Source organism: Salminus brasiliensis, chromosome 22 (genome assembly GCF_030463535.1).
Source record: "Salminus brasiliensis chromosome 22, fSalBra1.hap2, whole genome shotgun sequence".
Lineage (NCBI taxonomy): Eukaryota > Metazoa > Chordata > Actinopteri > Characiformes > Bryconidae > Salminus > Salminus brasiliensis.
The window spans coordinates 6,696,295-6,712,661 of record NC_132899.1 but is presented as its reverse complement, the minus strand read 5'-3'; the positions used below and the strand labels follow the sequence as shown (position 1 = coordinate 6,712,661).

Here is a 16,367-nt window from a genome sequence, read left to right as displayed (position 1 = left end):
CAAGCACAGAAGCCCAGGCATCCCTGTGCACAGCTAGTTGTACTAGGTCCTGCTGGAGGAGCCCCAGGTGTCCCCAGGTCTTAGGTCTTTCTCAAGGTCTCCAGTTACCAGTTGGTAATGCCTAGTGCTGGGGGGAGGGCATCCTTCTCAGATGCTCGAACCTCCTCAGCTGACTTTTCTCATTGTGAAGGAGCAGCAACTCTACTCCGAGCCTTTCCCGGATAACGGAGCTCCTCATTCTATCATGAAGAGTAAGCCCAGCTACCTGACGGAGAAAACTCAGCAGCCAGTGATGAAATCCAGTACAGGCGGTCTATCTTATGTTTAATTCCACTCCGAAAAATCATTTAGTAGATGAAGACGTTTAAACAGACGTCACACAAATTCACTAAATTACATAATATGATATTATATAATATGCACTGTGCACCACTTTTTATTCTTCCGTCATGGCGACCACAACATACGGATACAGGAAAGCACTCTGCTGGCACTGCAGGAGAGAGCGAGAACACATCCTGACATTGATTTATTTCCTGTAAGAGCACGATCTGATTAGCGCTGGTCTATGTGCCTAGCTGTACAGTCACACCGAGGGCATTACGGCAGCCAAGTCTGAAATCCAAATGTTTTTAAGGTCAGGTACTATTGACCATTCTGAGGCCAAGGTTAGATTTCTAGCCCAATTATCCAATTATAATAAATAATTAATGGATGTCTGTAGTTACACATTAACAAACTGCAATAACAATGTAACTAATGGATGCATTACAGTAGCACAACCTTTAAAAATGGGCCAAAAAGGGCTCCTTTATCACCATCGCTATCCCTATCATCACCAAAGAATCCTTTTTGAGATGCTGGAGAGTCGACCTTGTGACACAGAGCTGTAGTGTGGTGGTTCCACAGGCCTTGTCAGAGACAAGCTAGTGGGCAAGCTTACAAGCTAGTGGGCAAGCCAGTGTTCACACTGGGCTAAAGGCTAACCCTGAGAGGCTGGATGTTTCTTCTATAATAATACAAACCCGTCCACCTCAGACTGGAACTGACAATATAGTGGGGGGTGAACATCCCTGACTCAGCCACTCAGATAAACAGGCTAGCTTTAGCATGTGTTACACTTATCTGCACTTATTAGCAGTATACTGCTATACAATTTCACACTTTTTTCTGGATGAACTGGCAGATCACCCACTGCGAATGTTTTTTTTAATATTGTAAACAGTTATAATAGCATTACACCCTTAACGATCGGCCATAAGATTAAAACCACTGAGGTGAAGTAAATAACACTGATGATCTAGGGTTAAATATAAATATTAGGCAGCGAGTGAACACTCAGTTCTTGAAGGTGATGTGAAAAATGTGCAAGCACAAGAATCTGAGCCAAACTCTGATGGCAAGACGATCTCTTGACTACGTCAGAACATCTCCAAAACATCAGGCGGGTCTTGTGGGGTGTTCCCGGTATGCAGTGGTCAGTACCTACAAAAAAAAAGAGCTCCAAGGAAGGCCAACAGATGAACCAGTGACCAGGTCATGGGTACCTAAGGCTCACTGATGGTCACGGACGCCTCACCTCACAACTTACAGGACCTACAGGATCTGCTGCTAACCTCCTACGACCATGGACACCTTGTGGAAGCCATGCCTTGATGGATCCGAGCTGTTTCGGCAGCATGAGGAGGACCTGTACAATATTAGGCATTAATGTTATGGCTGATCAGTGTAATTAGGCTGGTACGGCTAAATGGTTTGCTTTAGCAGGCGACTGGGGGTGATATATCACATCTGCTATATATGCCACCTCTGATATATTAAACTTAAGTGGTGCACTGACATTTTAGGATCAAAATATCACTGTCACACTCCATAAATCCATTGACTTACCAGGCAACTCTTTCATTCTACTACATTCTGTAGTGTCTAAACTTTTTAGAAAGAGCATGTAATGCAATGTGTTGGTACGACTATGCTGCGTTCTGCCTCCACTGAGCTAGGCTTGCTAGGCTTGTGTATTCCACTGACAGTTTTCTACTGCCACCACTCTTAGACATGTCACACTTAGCGTTCACTGCGACTCCAAATAGCGTCTTACTCCACTTCTGCCCGTCTCTGCTAGAGACACGAAATGCTCCAACATCCCTGCACCGTCCCCAAAGAAAACCCTTCACACATCTAGTGACAGAGACATGTATGTAATAGAGCGGGACAAACCAAAGCGCTCACTAGCTGTCAATCAGAATCCAGGCTGAAATGGAACCAGGCCAGAGTGCTTGTCTACAGGCTTTCCACCATGATCTAATAACTTCTGTCAATGCTAATGGATCACAGCAGTGGACTCATAGCAGCACAGTCCTTCAATCAAACACAGAAGGCCATAATATAGGAAGGAGTAATTAATAATCATGAGAAATCATAGAGAAATCAATCGCAGCGGTCAGGAAGGTTCTAAACATGAGTGAATGAGTTAATTCTATCTGATCGTAGTCAGATCTGGTCTGGTTACGGTCTGACGTATTGACTGATTCCTCTAGTTAAGCCCACTGCACTTGAGTTTAGGCTGTTTAGCTATCTGGTGGCTATTGAAATGGTAATACGGAAACATATGGCGGTATAAATTATCCACAGACCTTAAAGAGTAGAAAAAAATGCTGCCTTCACAGGCTAATCACATGCTAATCACATGCTAATCGGACAGTACTACTAACTCCTGGTGATGTTGATATTATGGGCACGTCACATTCAAGTGTTGTGGGAGCAATATGAAAAATGGCAGATGCAACATCAGCTAATATAATGTTAACTTGTGCAGCGCTAGCAGAGTAGCCAATTTGCTATGGATAGAATGGACACCTTGAAGGTCAACTTTAAGGTAAAATTATCCCAGAATTTCCCAAATCCACATTGGTGAAGTAAAAAGCATTGACAATCTGCTTCCAATAGCACCAATTCTTACTTGTCCTCCCTCTACTGGTGGAAATTGTAATTCACTTTTACTCCACTGCAGTAAATAACAAATTATGCACTGAGCACCCCCTTTTGGTATATGTGAAAGTTACAAGCTGAGAGACCCAGAAGCAGTGGCTGAAGGTAAAGCAGCATGTGGACTGAGGTGGTAGAGTAATACTACAGGATTTTACACTAATATGACTCGGGTTACGCAGTGTTTCACAGCAGATGTTCTGGAGAGAGGCCTCATCCCGCAGTTCCACCAAAGTTCAATAGTGCAGTTAGTAGCACCGGAGTGCCAATGACAGAGATGCCATTCTTTCTACCTACCTTGTTCTTCTCCTGCTGCAGTTCGATTTGAATGTCCGTAAGTTTAGCCCTCAGCTCCTCATTGGCTGCCTGCAGGGCTGCCATGGCATCAGGCCCTTTTCCCCGCCCACTGGGGGTCTTCTTAGACATGGTGGGTGGTGCTCCTTGGAACACGCCCTCCCCAGGAATGTCCTGAGCTTGTGAACGATCACGGTCTTCTTTCGCTCAGTGTCCAGCTACATCTTCCCAACTCACCTACAGTTCAGAGACAGGCAGAGGGTTTAGACAGGTCAGTAAAGGAAGGAATGCCCAAAGTTGCAGAGGACCCCACAGGACTGATCACCACAGAGCGGGTGTTATTTGGGTGGTGGGTCATTCTCAGCACTGCAGTGACACTGATTGACATGGTGGGGGTGGTGTGTTAGTAGTGTGTGTTGCGCTGGTGGTACGAGTGGATCAGACACAGCATTGATGCTAAAGTGGAGTTTAAACACTGTGTCCACTCAGTGTCCTTTTTTTAGATAATCCTTCATAATTGGTCACAGGACGGCGTCCTTTCTGATTGGTGGACTATCCTCAGTCCTGCAGTGACACTGAGGTGTTTAAAAACTCCAGCAGCACTGCTGTGTCTGATCCACTCATACCAGCGCAACACAGACTACGAACACACCACCCAAATAATGGGGTGAAAGGCAGCTAACAAAGTATGCAGAGAAGCAGATGGATACAGTCTGGAACTATACACCTACACAGTGCTCCTATGTGATAAGTGGAGCTGATAAAATGACGAGGGCAATGAGTGTAGAAGCAAGGAGGTGGTGTTAGTGTTATGGCTGATCGGTGTAGAAGTGTAGCTCTTCCACATTGGATAGTAAAGCTTTGGTTCCCCACTCCAGCATAAATCAAATCCACCCTAGTGTCTGAGAGGCAACTCTTGTGGAAATGCCTTGGAATCAGTGAGGCTCCAGAACACACACTTATCCCCCAACTAAACGCTGTACGGTTCAAGTGGTTCAGCTAAACAGAGCCAAGTCCTTCCTCCCTCAGCCACTAAATCTCTTTACACGCGTCCCTCTCTCTTGCCACACTGCTCTCAGTCATGTATTCATATCAACCAGGCTCAGATACTTCGATCATATACACATATGGACATTCACATAGAACCTTATGAGCCACCGCATTAGATCCCATAACCCAGTTCATGCAAGCTGTCTTGCTCAAATTTGGGCTGGAGTTCTGGGCAGCTGATGGGCCTTGAAGCCAGGCTAAGCTAAGGCTGAGCATGAGCTGGAAGAGGAGGAGGAGCTGGGGTGGTCTTGGGGTGCGAATTTTCATCACGAGAAGGTGAGGGAAGAGGAACGTTTTTATAGAGCATGTAATAATGGAGAGGCAAATGGGAAATGTGAGGCAACAGGTGCTAGCTATATAGAAGTTGAGTCTTTGGCTCAATCCTATATAATACTGGCATATTTAGATTGTATCTACATTGATTTGTGATAGTCTGGACAGCCAAAAACCACAACTGACATCTAATATTTGCAAATCGGATACAAACCACATTTGGAGGTGGTTTAAAATGGATTATAGTCGGATTTGGACGGATGCGTCTCAGTCTGGATGCTCTGGACGCTTAAACTGGATTTCAAAGTTTCTACTGAGTCACTTGCAATGCAGTAGACAACGACCACGTCAAACCCAGAGCGACCTCCATCTCTCCTACTTCTGTGTATGAAAGCAGCTCGTTAGCGCCTGCGTTGTTAGCCCAGCAACCCATTGAGATAGGTTTGCAATGTCCGGACACGCACAATCCGATCTGATCACTTGCAAATAACAGTGCAGACAGTCTTCTCGCCAGATCACCAGAGGTTTGCCTGCAGTCTGAAGATAGCTTTAAAGTCATTAAGAGGTTTACAGCCCATTCTTCTGTAGCTAACCTCCCTGGAAGTGGACGGAAAAGAAGACATTATTGCGAAGAATTTTATAACGAAGAATTCTTCATAGGGTGTGCTACCCACTATTAAGTGGAGTGTGCCAATACATTTGACCAGTCCATTTCTGCATGTGTGTGTGAAATGATATAGATTTTGTCCTCAGCTGTTTTGCTGAGAAATAAAGATGTGAATACTGCAGCCTTTGTAACTTCTGTTCTGGTAGAAGAGATTCACTTTCTAAAAAAAGAGAAGGAGAGCCAATCACTTTGCCCATGCCCATGTGTAGGCCACAAAATGCACTTATAACCTCAACACAAGATTGTACAATGCTTTAGACCTTCCATGTTACTTATGCATGGTATCCATTACAAAAAACAAGTCTCATTAAAGGCAACCATTAAAAACTACTAAAAGGACTCAAATTTCATGACATTTTCTTTCTATGTCTGCAATTATAAAGACATTACTGTCAATCACTCCATTAGAAACATCATGAACGTTTGCCTGGAAAAGTGATTTACCAGGCACTGCAAAGCAAGTCTTTGGCCATCAACATGGTTGAATTGCCAACTCTGTCTGCCTCCAGCATCATTCGCAGCAGGTACCGGACGTCAATTTGATGTCAGAAAGGACTCTAATGTGAAACAGACGTTTAATTTAAATCGAAAATAAAAATCAGGATTACATTAAAACACAACGTTCTACAAACTTTGAATTTTGGTTGGAAATCAAAGTCACATATCCATCAAAAACTAACACTGGGTTGCCATGAAGCTCAAATGTTAGACAGATGTTGAATTTTAGTTGGAAATCAAAGTCCCATATTCCAAAAAACAACAATAGTTTCACGTCAAGCTCTAACGTTAGACAGACATTGCATTTTATTCAAAAATCAAAATCACATTCGTCAAAACATAACATTGAGTTGACATTAAGCTCCAACGTTAGACAGATGTTACATTTTAGTTGGAAATCGAAGTCACATATCTATCATAAAACAACATTGGGTTGACATTAAGCTAAAACATTAGACAGACGTAAAATTTTTGATGGAAATCGAAGTCACATATCCGTCATAAAACAACATTGTGTTGACATCAAGCTCAAACATTAGACAGATGTTAAATTTTAGTTGGGAATCAATGTCACGTATCCATCATAAAACAACATTGGCTTGACATTAAGCTAAAACATTAGACAGACGTTAAATTCTAGTCCACATCTACATCCATTAAAAACTATATATTTTTACGTCAAGCTCCAACGTTAGACAGACATTGAATTATATTTGGAAATCAAAGTCACATATTCATCAAAAAACAACACGGGGTTGACACCAAGCTCCAACATTAGACAGATGTTAAATTTTATTAACCTAACACCATGACTTACCAACAACATATCAACGTCTGACTACATCACGTGTGTGGATGTTATGAAGTTTAGCAGACGTTGGCTTTTGGTTATCATACCTCACAACTAAAAGTTGGTATTTCACATAAATATGGCGTCAGCATGGGATGTTTGAAAGATGCTGATTTTTGGATACTTAACATCACAATGTAAAACCAACAAAAGATTAACGTCAGCTGTCGGCACTATTCTACGCCAAACTGATACTGGCATTAGAAGACTTCCTGACATTGAATTCTGGTCACCTGACGTCACAACCTACATCTAACCAGATAACAACCCGTCTACGTTGGTGGGCTGCCAGGATACACCATTAAATGATCAGCCCTGTGCTTGATGTAGGAACTCTCTTCAACAGGACCACGTCTGTAAATCATGTAATCTGTATGATCGAAGTTAAAGTCAAGCCAAGTTCAGATGGGAACATGGTGGAGAGAGAAGAAAGTATGTGAATAAGGGTGTGTATGTATGTGTGTGTGTGAGAGAGATTAATTGCATGTTCCAACAATACAAGTTGGTCTGAAATGCATTGTTCAGCACTGCACTATGTGAACAGTGGCTCATTAGTCTTGCCATATGGACAATACCCTGAAAACATGAAGGACTATTTATTATCTCAAAATGAGAATTAATTGCTGTTCACGTATTAATGGGACGTCTCACTGTTTAGCAAAAACATACTTTCTTTAGGTTAAGAAGTTATTACTGTAATGTGAAGCGTAGAAGGTGAATATCTAATATCTAATATCTGAAGCTAACATAACATCAGCATCAGTAAAGTTTCTTTGTGTTCAAGTGACTTCCCAAACAGCATGAAGCATATCGCCACTGTCCCGCCAAAACCTTGTATCTCCATTTTTGTATTTTCCATTTTTCACTTTTTGACATAATTTGTATCTGGCATCTGAATCTGCCAAAATGGCTTGGAATAAAATCTTTTCATATTGACCTCCATTGAAGGTTTAAAAGTTTTTTTTCCTTCTGTAAAGTTGCTGTTTTGGAGATATAAGGTTTTTGTGCTTGGTGTACTGGTCAACCAGCACCAAACATAAACCCACGATTTATGCTGGTATACGCCTTTTTCAGTAAGGTAAGAAGCAAACCGACATTGAAGAACTAGCACAAATTCCAAATGAGACTCACTGCTTGACTGGGAATAGTCCCCCAACCAGAAATACCCAGCAAACAGCTGTGGGGAGCATCCTGTGACCACTGTAGAAGAACTAGAGGATGAACCCACCAACAAAGGACCACGTCCAGGTACATGGCCAGAGTACATAAACAAATGACTACATTTTGGGAGGAGGAACATACCATCTCTACCTTGTTCACATGTCTACGACAGCTCTCCACATCCCTCCATCACCACCCAGCCATCTATCATTCCTGGCTCTACACAGGACTGGCTTCCTACCACAAAGCAGAAGCCACCCTAGCCCAAAGTCGTCTGAGTTCTCCCCCATCTCTTACAGTCTTCCCCCACATCACTGTGAGCTGAATACACAGCAACTTGGTTGTAGGTTCAACACTCAGGTCTGCTAAGCTGCCACTGTTGAGCCCTTAAGCAAGGGCCTGTTACCCTCTCTGCTCCAGAGGTGCTGTAGTATGGCTGACCCTGAGATCTGACCTTTCTAAAGCTGGGATATGCAAAACTCATCAATCATGTTTTTAATCATCAATCAGATTTGAAACAAATCTTTTACTTTGACTAATTTGCCTGTTCAGTGAAGTCAGTGAAGTCAGGAGGAGAACTGTTCTGCCGAAGCCGTTGGGGAGATATTCTGCACATTGCCCTGCCCCTCTCTGTCTGCTGTCATTTTGTGGTTGTAGTAGATGTGACTTCTCTCTTTCACACCCTAACCTCTGACAGTGTAAGAAAAGAGAGCTGTTTGCCAAACGTGAGCTGAATTTTAACCAGTCAGTCGGGGCATGCAGCCACGCAGCCACCCAGCCACCCGGTTCTGAGAAACACAGCCACATCACTATCCCCCCAGACATAACAGAGAGTGTCTGATTAAGGGAAATGCTTCTTTTTCAATAGGATGTAAAGTAGAGTGTCAGTAGCAGGTAATGCACACATTAAGCCTGGCCGTAGATTCAATTACACAATTAATGGGACTTGTTTTTCACTCATTTCCAAAGACCAGGCTTAACGTCTTCTAACTAACCTGGCTTTAGTCTTTAGTCTGCACCGGTGACTGTAGAAAACATGGACGCTGTGGTTCCATTTCCTTCCGTTCTATAGAAATCAAGCCAAAACTGTCCGCCATGTTGCCAGATTTGCAACCAGAGCCTGTGCAGTAAAACTAAATCTGCATCTTTAACACAAGCGGTTCTATCTTCCACCCTGTGCAAGGCACGTCGCGATGCTAAATGGATCTTCTACCCGGCCAACAGCTTATTTTCACACCTTCCGCCTGCCTCGTTTAAATAGCACCAGTGCTTGTGGATATATCTATGCCGATGGGCGTGGTGGTCTACAAATGAGGGCTGTTCAGGTCAATTTCTGGTGTATTGCTGCGTCTTGCCAACGAAAAACACAAGAGCTCCACTGAGCGAAAACAACCTAGGCAGACGTCAACAGTCAGACATTTGTTGCTATCTTGGTAGTGAATTGTCAACACAGGCGTGTGTCCAATGTGGGTTCACCCCCGCTTTGCCCCACTATAATAGAAATCCACCAAAGTCAGACCGCACCTGACTCTTAAAGGGAACGGTGAGTGACACGCCCAGCAATCCTACCACAGCGTTAGCATCAGTATCGTGCCATTAGCATCGCTACTGTGGCATTAGAATCACTACCGTGGCAGCTGCCAACCTTGCAAGCATTTTGTGTAGCAACCCCCTTACAACTACTAAGCAACTCCATAGCAACCACCTAGTGACTACTTAATAAAACTGTAGCAACCACCCGGGATACCACAGCAGCCCTCTAGCAACTACTAGCCATGCCATAGTATCCAGCTGTTATGTCATTGCAAATGCCATCAAATCAACCACCTAGCAACACCACAGCAAGCACATTAAAGCACTCATCAAGCAACTACTTAGCAACATCCATAGGAACCACCGGGTATATCATAGCAACTACCTAGCAACACCCTTACAACCACTATGCAACCCCATAGCAACCCCCTAACGGCCACTTAGCAAAACCACTGCAACCATTGTGAGCATTGCTATCGCCTCGGCCTCGCCCGGCATCACTACCGCAATGTTAGAAACGCTATCAAACTGCCAGCCTCGCCAACCATCGCTACTGTGACGTTAGTCACAAGCCATGTTAATGGGGTCCTGGGCTCTTCTATAAACTAGCAGATATGTGATCTACATGTAAAGGCTCTGAGGGCAAGGCTTACGTCCTTCATCAGGCAGGGCCACATGAAACCTAACAGAGGTCATTTTATGCCACAGAACCTTTTTCACAATGCCGAGCAGATATTTCAGTCCCAAACTCCACATTGTTGAAATGCCATTGACCATTTTATGCAGCCAGTGACAGTCCAGCAAAACTAGGCTGGCCTGGGTTTTCTTGTTTCTGAGCGAGAACAACTGTATTCTTCAGTGAACCTTTTAAGAGTAAAGAGATACGCTTTTTTAAAGTACTGCCCCTGACCAACTCACATTGCGGCTAGAGACTCCTGTTATTCCCATTACACCATTCATTCTCGCTCTCTGGGTGCAAATTACCACCACCACTTTGCTATAAAGCTCTATAAAACCTGGGTCTAATGGCAGCCTGACAGAGTCTAAGAGCACAAGGAGTCACTAATAACATGAAAATGACTATTGACTCACACCTTTACTGTAGCCACAGCCTTGATCCCTGGGCCAAAGCTGCTTGAATGGAGACACCAGTGCACGTAACCAGGAGCTGATTACTGCTTTAAGGGAACACCGCTAAGTGCTGGCTGAAGAGTCAGTAAAAGGGAACGGAGCTTTAGTGCAGCTGCCTCAGGCTGCTGATGGAACTGCCCCTGTTGTGTCTTTTTTGACGGTTCATGGTGTGTAACAAAAAGTACAGATCACTTCATGGAGCCGGCAGTGCGATGGAGCTGCTGTGAGAGGGGCTTTGTCTGCACCAGCATAAAGCATTCTGTCAAGTGCAAAACACACAACAGAGAGCTGTCATAGTATGCGCCTAACAGCTCAACAGCTCTGCAACTACGCCATTAGACCAGCATGCCATCGCTGACCTGCAAAATCCCCAAATCTCCATTGTTGTCATTTTTCACTTTTTGACATGATGTGAATCGGGCGGTTGTACTTTATACTGTGTCTGAATTTCATGATGAACGGACCAATAGAAATGCTCAAAAATGACTCTGAACAAAAGCTAACTCCATTGACTCCCATTGAAAGTTAAGAAGGTTTTTTCCTCCTCCTGTAAAGTTGCTATTTTGCAGATACCAGGTCTGTGTGAAACAATGGCAATACAAAGGCCTGCGCAGGTTTAGCCTAGTCTTGGGACACCACTGGAACCTATGTTGGCCACTAGCAACCACCATAGCATCTGCCTAGCAACCACCTAGCAACACCCTTACAACCATTAGGCAACTCCATAGCAACCACCTAGCAATTCTCTAGCCATGTCATGGCAGCAACCAGCTGTTGTACAATAGCAATGTCTAGTACCCACCTAGCAACACCACAGCAAGTAACACTATAACACCTGTCTAGCACACTAACCATCTGATATACCATAGAAACTACTTAGCAACACCCTTACAGCCACTAGGCAACTCCATTGCAACCACCTAGTGGCCAATTAGCAACTCACTTGCCATGCCATAGTGGCAACACGCTGTTACCATACCATAGCAAATGCCTAGCAACCACCTAGCAACACCCTTACAACCACTAGGCCACTCCATAGCAACCACCTGGGATACCATAGCAACCACCTAGCAATCATCTAGCCATGCCGTAGCAGCAACCAGCTGTTGTACAACATCAAATGCCTAGCGCCCACCTAGCAACACCACAGCAAGCAACACTACAGCACCTGTATAGTAACTACTTAGTAACATCATAGCAACCACCTGGTATACCATAGCAACCACCAAGAAACACCTTTACAACCATTAGGCAACTACATAGCAACCACCTAGCCATGGCATAGTGGCAACCAGCTGTTATACTATAGCAAATGCCTAGCACCCACCTAGCAACACCACAGCAAGTAACAACTTCGTGATATCATAGCAACCACCTGGTATACCATAGCAACCACCAAGAAACACCCTTACAACCACTAGGCAACTCCATAACAACCACCTAGTGCCCACTTAGCAACCCCCTAGCCATGGCATAGTGGCAACCAGCTGTTATACCATAGCAAATGCCTAGCACCCACCTAACACCACCCTAGCAAACAACACTATAGCACCTCCCTAGCAATTACTTCGCAAACATCACAGCAACCACCTATGCAACCACCCATGATTGTTATCATTCAATTTATTTATTTATTTATTTTATTATATTTATATTTTTACTGTATATAACTTTATTACGCTCTTTGTTGAAACAAAAGAAGCAATTCCCAGACGTCTGGAGAGAGTGCATCTACCCATCATCCCATCAGGCCATCTCACAGCAACAGTGACGAAGGACAGTCATCAGCTCCGCCCAATTGAACTGGATACATTTTGTGGGTCATTGGCTGAGATGAAGAGGAGATTCCTCCGGGCAGTTCAAAGACAGGTCTGGAGTACGACTCTATTACTTACAAGAGTCTGGAGTCATACCTCACTGAGCCTCTAGTAGACTTTAAGTACCAAATACAGACAAACAGAGGTCACTCCACATTAACTCCTGTCTGTACTGCGCTGTTAAGAGGACATTCATGACGGAAAGGGCTGCGTTGGTCAGAGGAGGCCTGAGAGTGCTCAATATACAAAATGAACCAAGAGCAACATCTGTACAGTGTCTCTGAATTATATTATTATTATTATTATTATTATTATTATTATTGTCATGTCTAGCCAAATAAATCCCACAGTGGTATGCATTCTAGGATCAGTGTTAGTCATCATCAGAGAATCTGGACACAGGGCTAAATTAACCCTTTAATCACGTCTATGCACTGTGACTCAGCATGTTTTGCTTTTGAGGCAAGGCAGGAGTGAGCTGAGTGTTTCCCATTTATAATTCAGATTGCAGTACAGTGAGTTACAGTTGTGAAACAGCATCATTAACAACCAATCATGCAAGGTTGCTCCAGGATGATCATCCCTGGGGGGCAGGCAATTGATTAGCTGGCACGGTTCCCCATTCAGATTCATTGATTATGATGAAGCAATGTGGGCATTCGCTGCTGCTGTGTGTTATATAAGAGGCAAACCTAGTGTTACTATGCATCCCAGTTCTAACATACCTGCCTCGAGGTAGTCTGACTCTACTTTTTAAAGACCATTTTGGCTGAACCTGGGTGTGTTCTGGTCAGGAAAGCTTTAAAACTGACCACTCACACTTATTAGTACAAATACACTAGCAACACCCAACCAACCATATGCGGTACCACAACAACCACCTAGGCACAATACCCTCCACATAGGACACTACAGCAACCACTGGGGATACCATACCAACTGTGTAGCAACCACAGCAACCATTTATCAACACCAAAGTAGCAACCTGAGTTACTATAGCAACCGTCTAGCAAGCCTATAGCCATCACCTGGGATACCATAGCAACTGCCAAGCAACCACCTAATGACACCCCTTGCAACCAGCTAGCAAAGGTACAACATCCGTCTACCAACCACTCAGCAACCCAATAAGAACCACCTGGGATATCATAGCAACTGCCTAGCAACCACCTAAAGACACCCTAGCAACTAACTAGCAACACTACAACATCTGTCTACCAACCACTCAGCAACCCCATAAGACCCACTCTGAGACCATAGCTCTTGCCAGACAACACTATAGCCACTATAGCAATAAAAACCACATAGCAACACCATATCACTCATCTAACATTCACTTGAGAACACAACACCATAAGAACGGCCTGGGATACCATATCAACCATCTAGTAACAGCTAAAGCAGTTTAAGACTGGCTTAAGCATTGCTGAGAAACCTGAGAGCTCCCTCAGTTTTAAGACACATGTGAAACAGGTACAGGCAGGAGACGGAAACATCTAAAGACACTAATCAACAGCACCACCCAAAATTATTCACATTTCCATCATAGCCTTTAGTGGAACCCAAACAAGCCTGTGACCTAACCAGAAGATTGAGAATTGAGGAGATTGAAAATCAGACATCAGCGAATCAGACGCCTTAAGCCTAACACAAGCAGGGCAAACCCAGGACACAGTCCTAAATCATGCAATGCCGCCCTGCTCTCAGAAACAGGAGGAAGCAACACGCAGGTCTGAGAGAAGAGAAGCCTGAGAGCGATTCCTGCAAACCTAATCATAAGCAACCATCTGGACACAGTAGCAACTACCTGAGATACCATAGCAACTGCCTAGCAACCACTTAGCAACACTAAAGCAATACTCTGGAATACTATAACAACTGCCTAGCAACCATTTAGCAACACCAAAGCAATCCTCTGGAATACCACATCAGCCACCTAGAAAGCCCATAGGAACCACCCAGGATACAATAGCAACTGTCTAGCAACACCCTAGCAATGCTATATCACTTATCTAGCAGCTGCTTAGTGACACCATAGCAACCACCTGGGAGACCAGAGCAGCCACATAGCAACCCCATAACAATCACCTGTGATAACATATGAACTGCCTAGCATCACCCTATCAACCCCATAAGAATCACTTGGAATACCATTAGCACCTGCCTAGCAACACCCTAGCAGGCCCACAAGAATCACCAGGGATTCCACAGCAACTGCCAAGCAGCCACCTAGAAACACTATATCATCCATCTAGCCACTGCTTAGCAACACCATAGCAACCACATGGAATACCAGAGTAACCACATCGCAACCCCATAAGAACCACCTCGGATTCCATAGAAACTTACTAGCAACCACCTAGCAACACCCTGGCAACCTTCTAAAAATAACCTGGGGTACCATATCAACTGCCTAGCAACACCCTAGCAACCCCAAAAGAATCACCTGGAATACCACAGCAACAGCCCAGCAACACGCTAGCAACACCACAGCAGCAACTGCAACACTATAACACTCATCTAGCACCTACTTAGCAACACTATAGCAACCACTTGGAATACCATAGCAACAGCCCAGCAACACGCTAGCAACACCACAGCAGCAACAGCAACACTATAACACTCATCTAGCACCTATTTAGCAACACTATAGCAACCACTTGGAATACCATAGCAACAGCCTAGCAGCCACCTAGCAACACCAAATCAACCCCCAGAGAGACCATAGCAACTGCCCAGCAACCACCTAGTAACACCAACGCAGTGTAAAACTTTAAGGATTGCTGTTGTAGGAGCTTTGTATTTAGAACAGAGCTGCTAGGTGTAATATGGGGGTTATACACTGTGATAAGCACAGCTCACAGTTTGCCTCATTTGCCTCATTTGCGGCAAATCTCCAGACATCACACTTAAACATCTAAAGGTACTAAGCACTAATAAGTATTACTAGAGGGCAGCCTAAACTTGCCCCAGACATGCCTACGACTAAACCTGAACTCTTATAAAGCTTATAAATGCATCTTCAGCCTGACACCTGCAGGACAGACCCAGGACGCAATCCTTGAGCATGGAATGCTGTCCCTCGGTTAGAGAAAGCAGGAAACAACACCAAGGACAGGTGAAGTGAACATGCCCCAGCTCTGCTCTCACTGTAATTAGAGTCTAAAAATAAGCCTGAATGATATTACTGCAAACCAAATCAGCAGGCAGGCTTAGTGCAAAACCGACATTTGACCACGATCTTCCCTTCTTGCCGGCATGCTGCCTCTCCTATTGACAAGTTGCTGACAAACAGCCCAGCAGGCCCTGACGGAGATCATTAGCAGGTAATCCCAGCCTCTCCAAACACACCGAACCCTTCCTGATCCCTCCTATCAGAGCCGGAGGGAAATGAGCAGCCCTGCTGAGGACCACTGATGGATGGATGGATGGATGGATGCAGGTTGGAATGGATGCAGAAGGGAAACAGAGGGATGAAACCAACCATAAGAGCACGATCCGGGGTAGTGCTGTGCTGCTGCTTCTTCTTATTCTGTATGTTGTTGCTGCTGCTGCTGCTGCTGCTTCAGTCTGCGTGCTGCGGCCGGGCGGCCGCCGGATCCTCCGTCATGCTGTGTGAGTCGTGGCACACGCTCTGAAATGAGAACGGATGTGCTGTCATGCCCAGTGTTTCATGCAGGCGACTGAGCATCTCCCCACCTCAGTCCTCCTCTCATCTCATGTCATCCCTGAAACGGTGGCGGATGGCAAGAAAAAACAGGGATCCGGCTTCAGCAGAGAGGCAGCCGGGAATGATTCATCAGAAACGGCAGCAGAGGGGAAAACAGGAGGACGGGAGAGATAGGAGCTCTGCTGGGAGAGCAGCAGTTTTAGAGGGCGAGGGAGGCTGTCAGAGAGAGAGAGGGAGAGAGGGAGAGAGAGAGAGAGAGAGAGAGAGAGGGAGAGAGAGAGAGAGAGGGAAGGGCTGGGTGCTTACCATGAACACACCCCCAACCCTGATGGAGCGAGGGATGAAGCTGGCAGCAGAGTGGAGGAGAGGAGAAGGGAGGAGGAGGAGGAGGAGGAGGAGGAAGAAGAGGCAGTCACAGCACACACACACACACACACA

At 44.8% G+C, this 16,367-nt stretch overlaps 1 protein-coding gene across 17 annotated transcripts in view; it reads right to left on the bottom strand.

Moving 5' to 3' along the window:
* Positions 1–16,158, bottom strand: part of jakmip3 (Janus kinase and microtubule interacting protein 3) — an 82,006-nt gene extending 65,848 nt beyond the window's left edge. For all 17 annotated transcript variants that reach the window (XM_072666857.1, XM_072666853.1, XM_072666854.1 and 14 more), the window contains exons 1-2: positions 15,744–16,158; positions 3,283–3,516 (exon numbers count right to left, since the gene is read on the bottom strand). In XM_072666857.1, the coding sequence (XP_072522958.1) occupies positions 3,283–3,411 (129 nt within the window). In that variant the 5' untranslated portion in view covers positions 3,412–3,516; positions 15,744–16,158. The remainder of the gene's footprint in view (positions 1–3,282; positions 3,517–15,743) is intronic.
* Between the last annotated feature and the right edge of the window lie 209 nt (positions 16,159–16,367).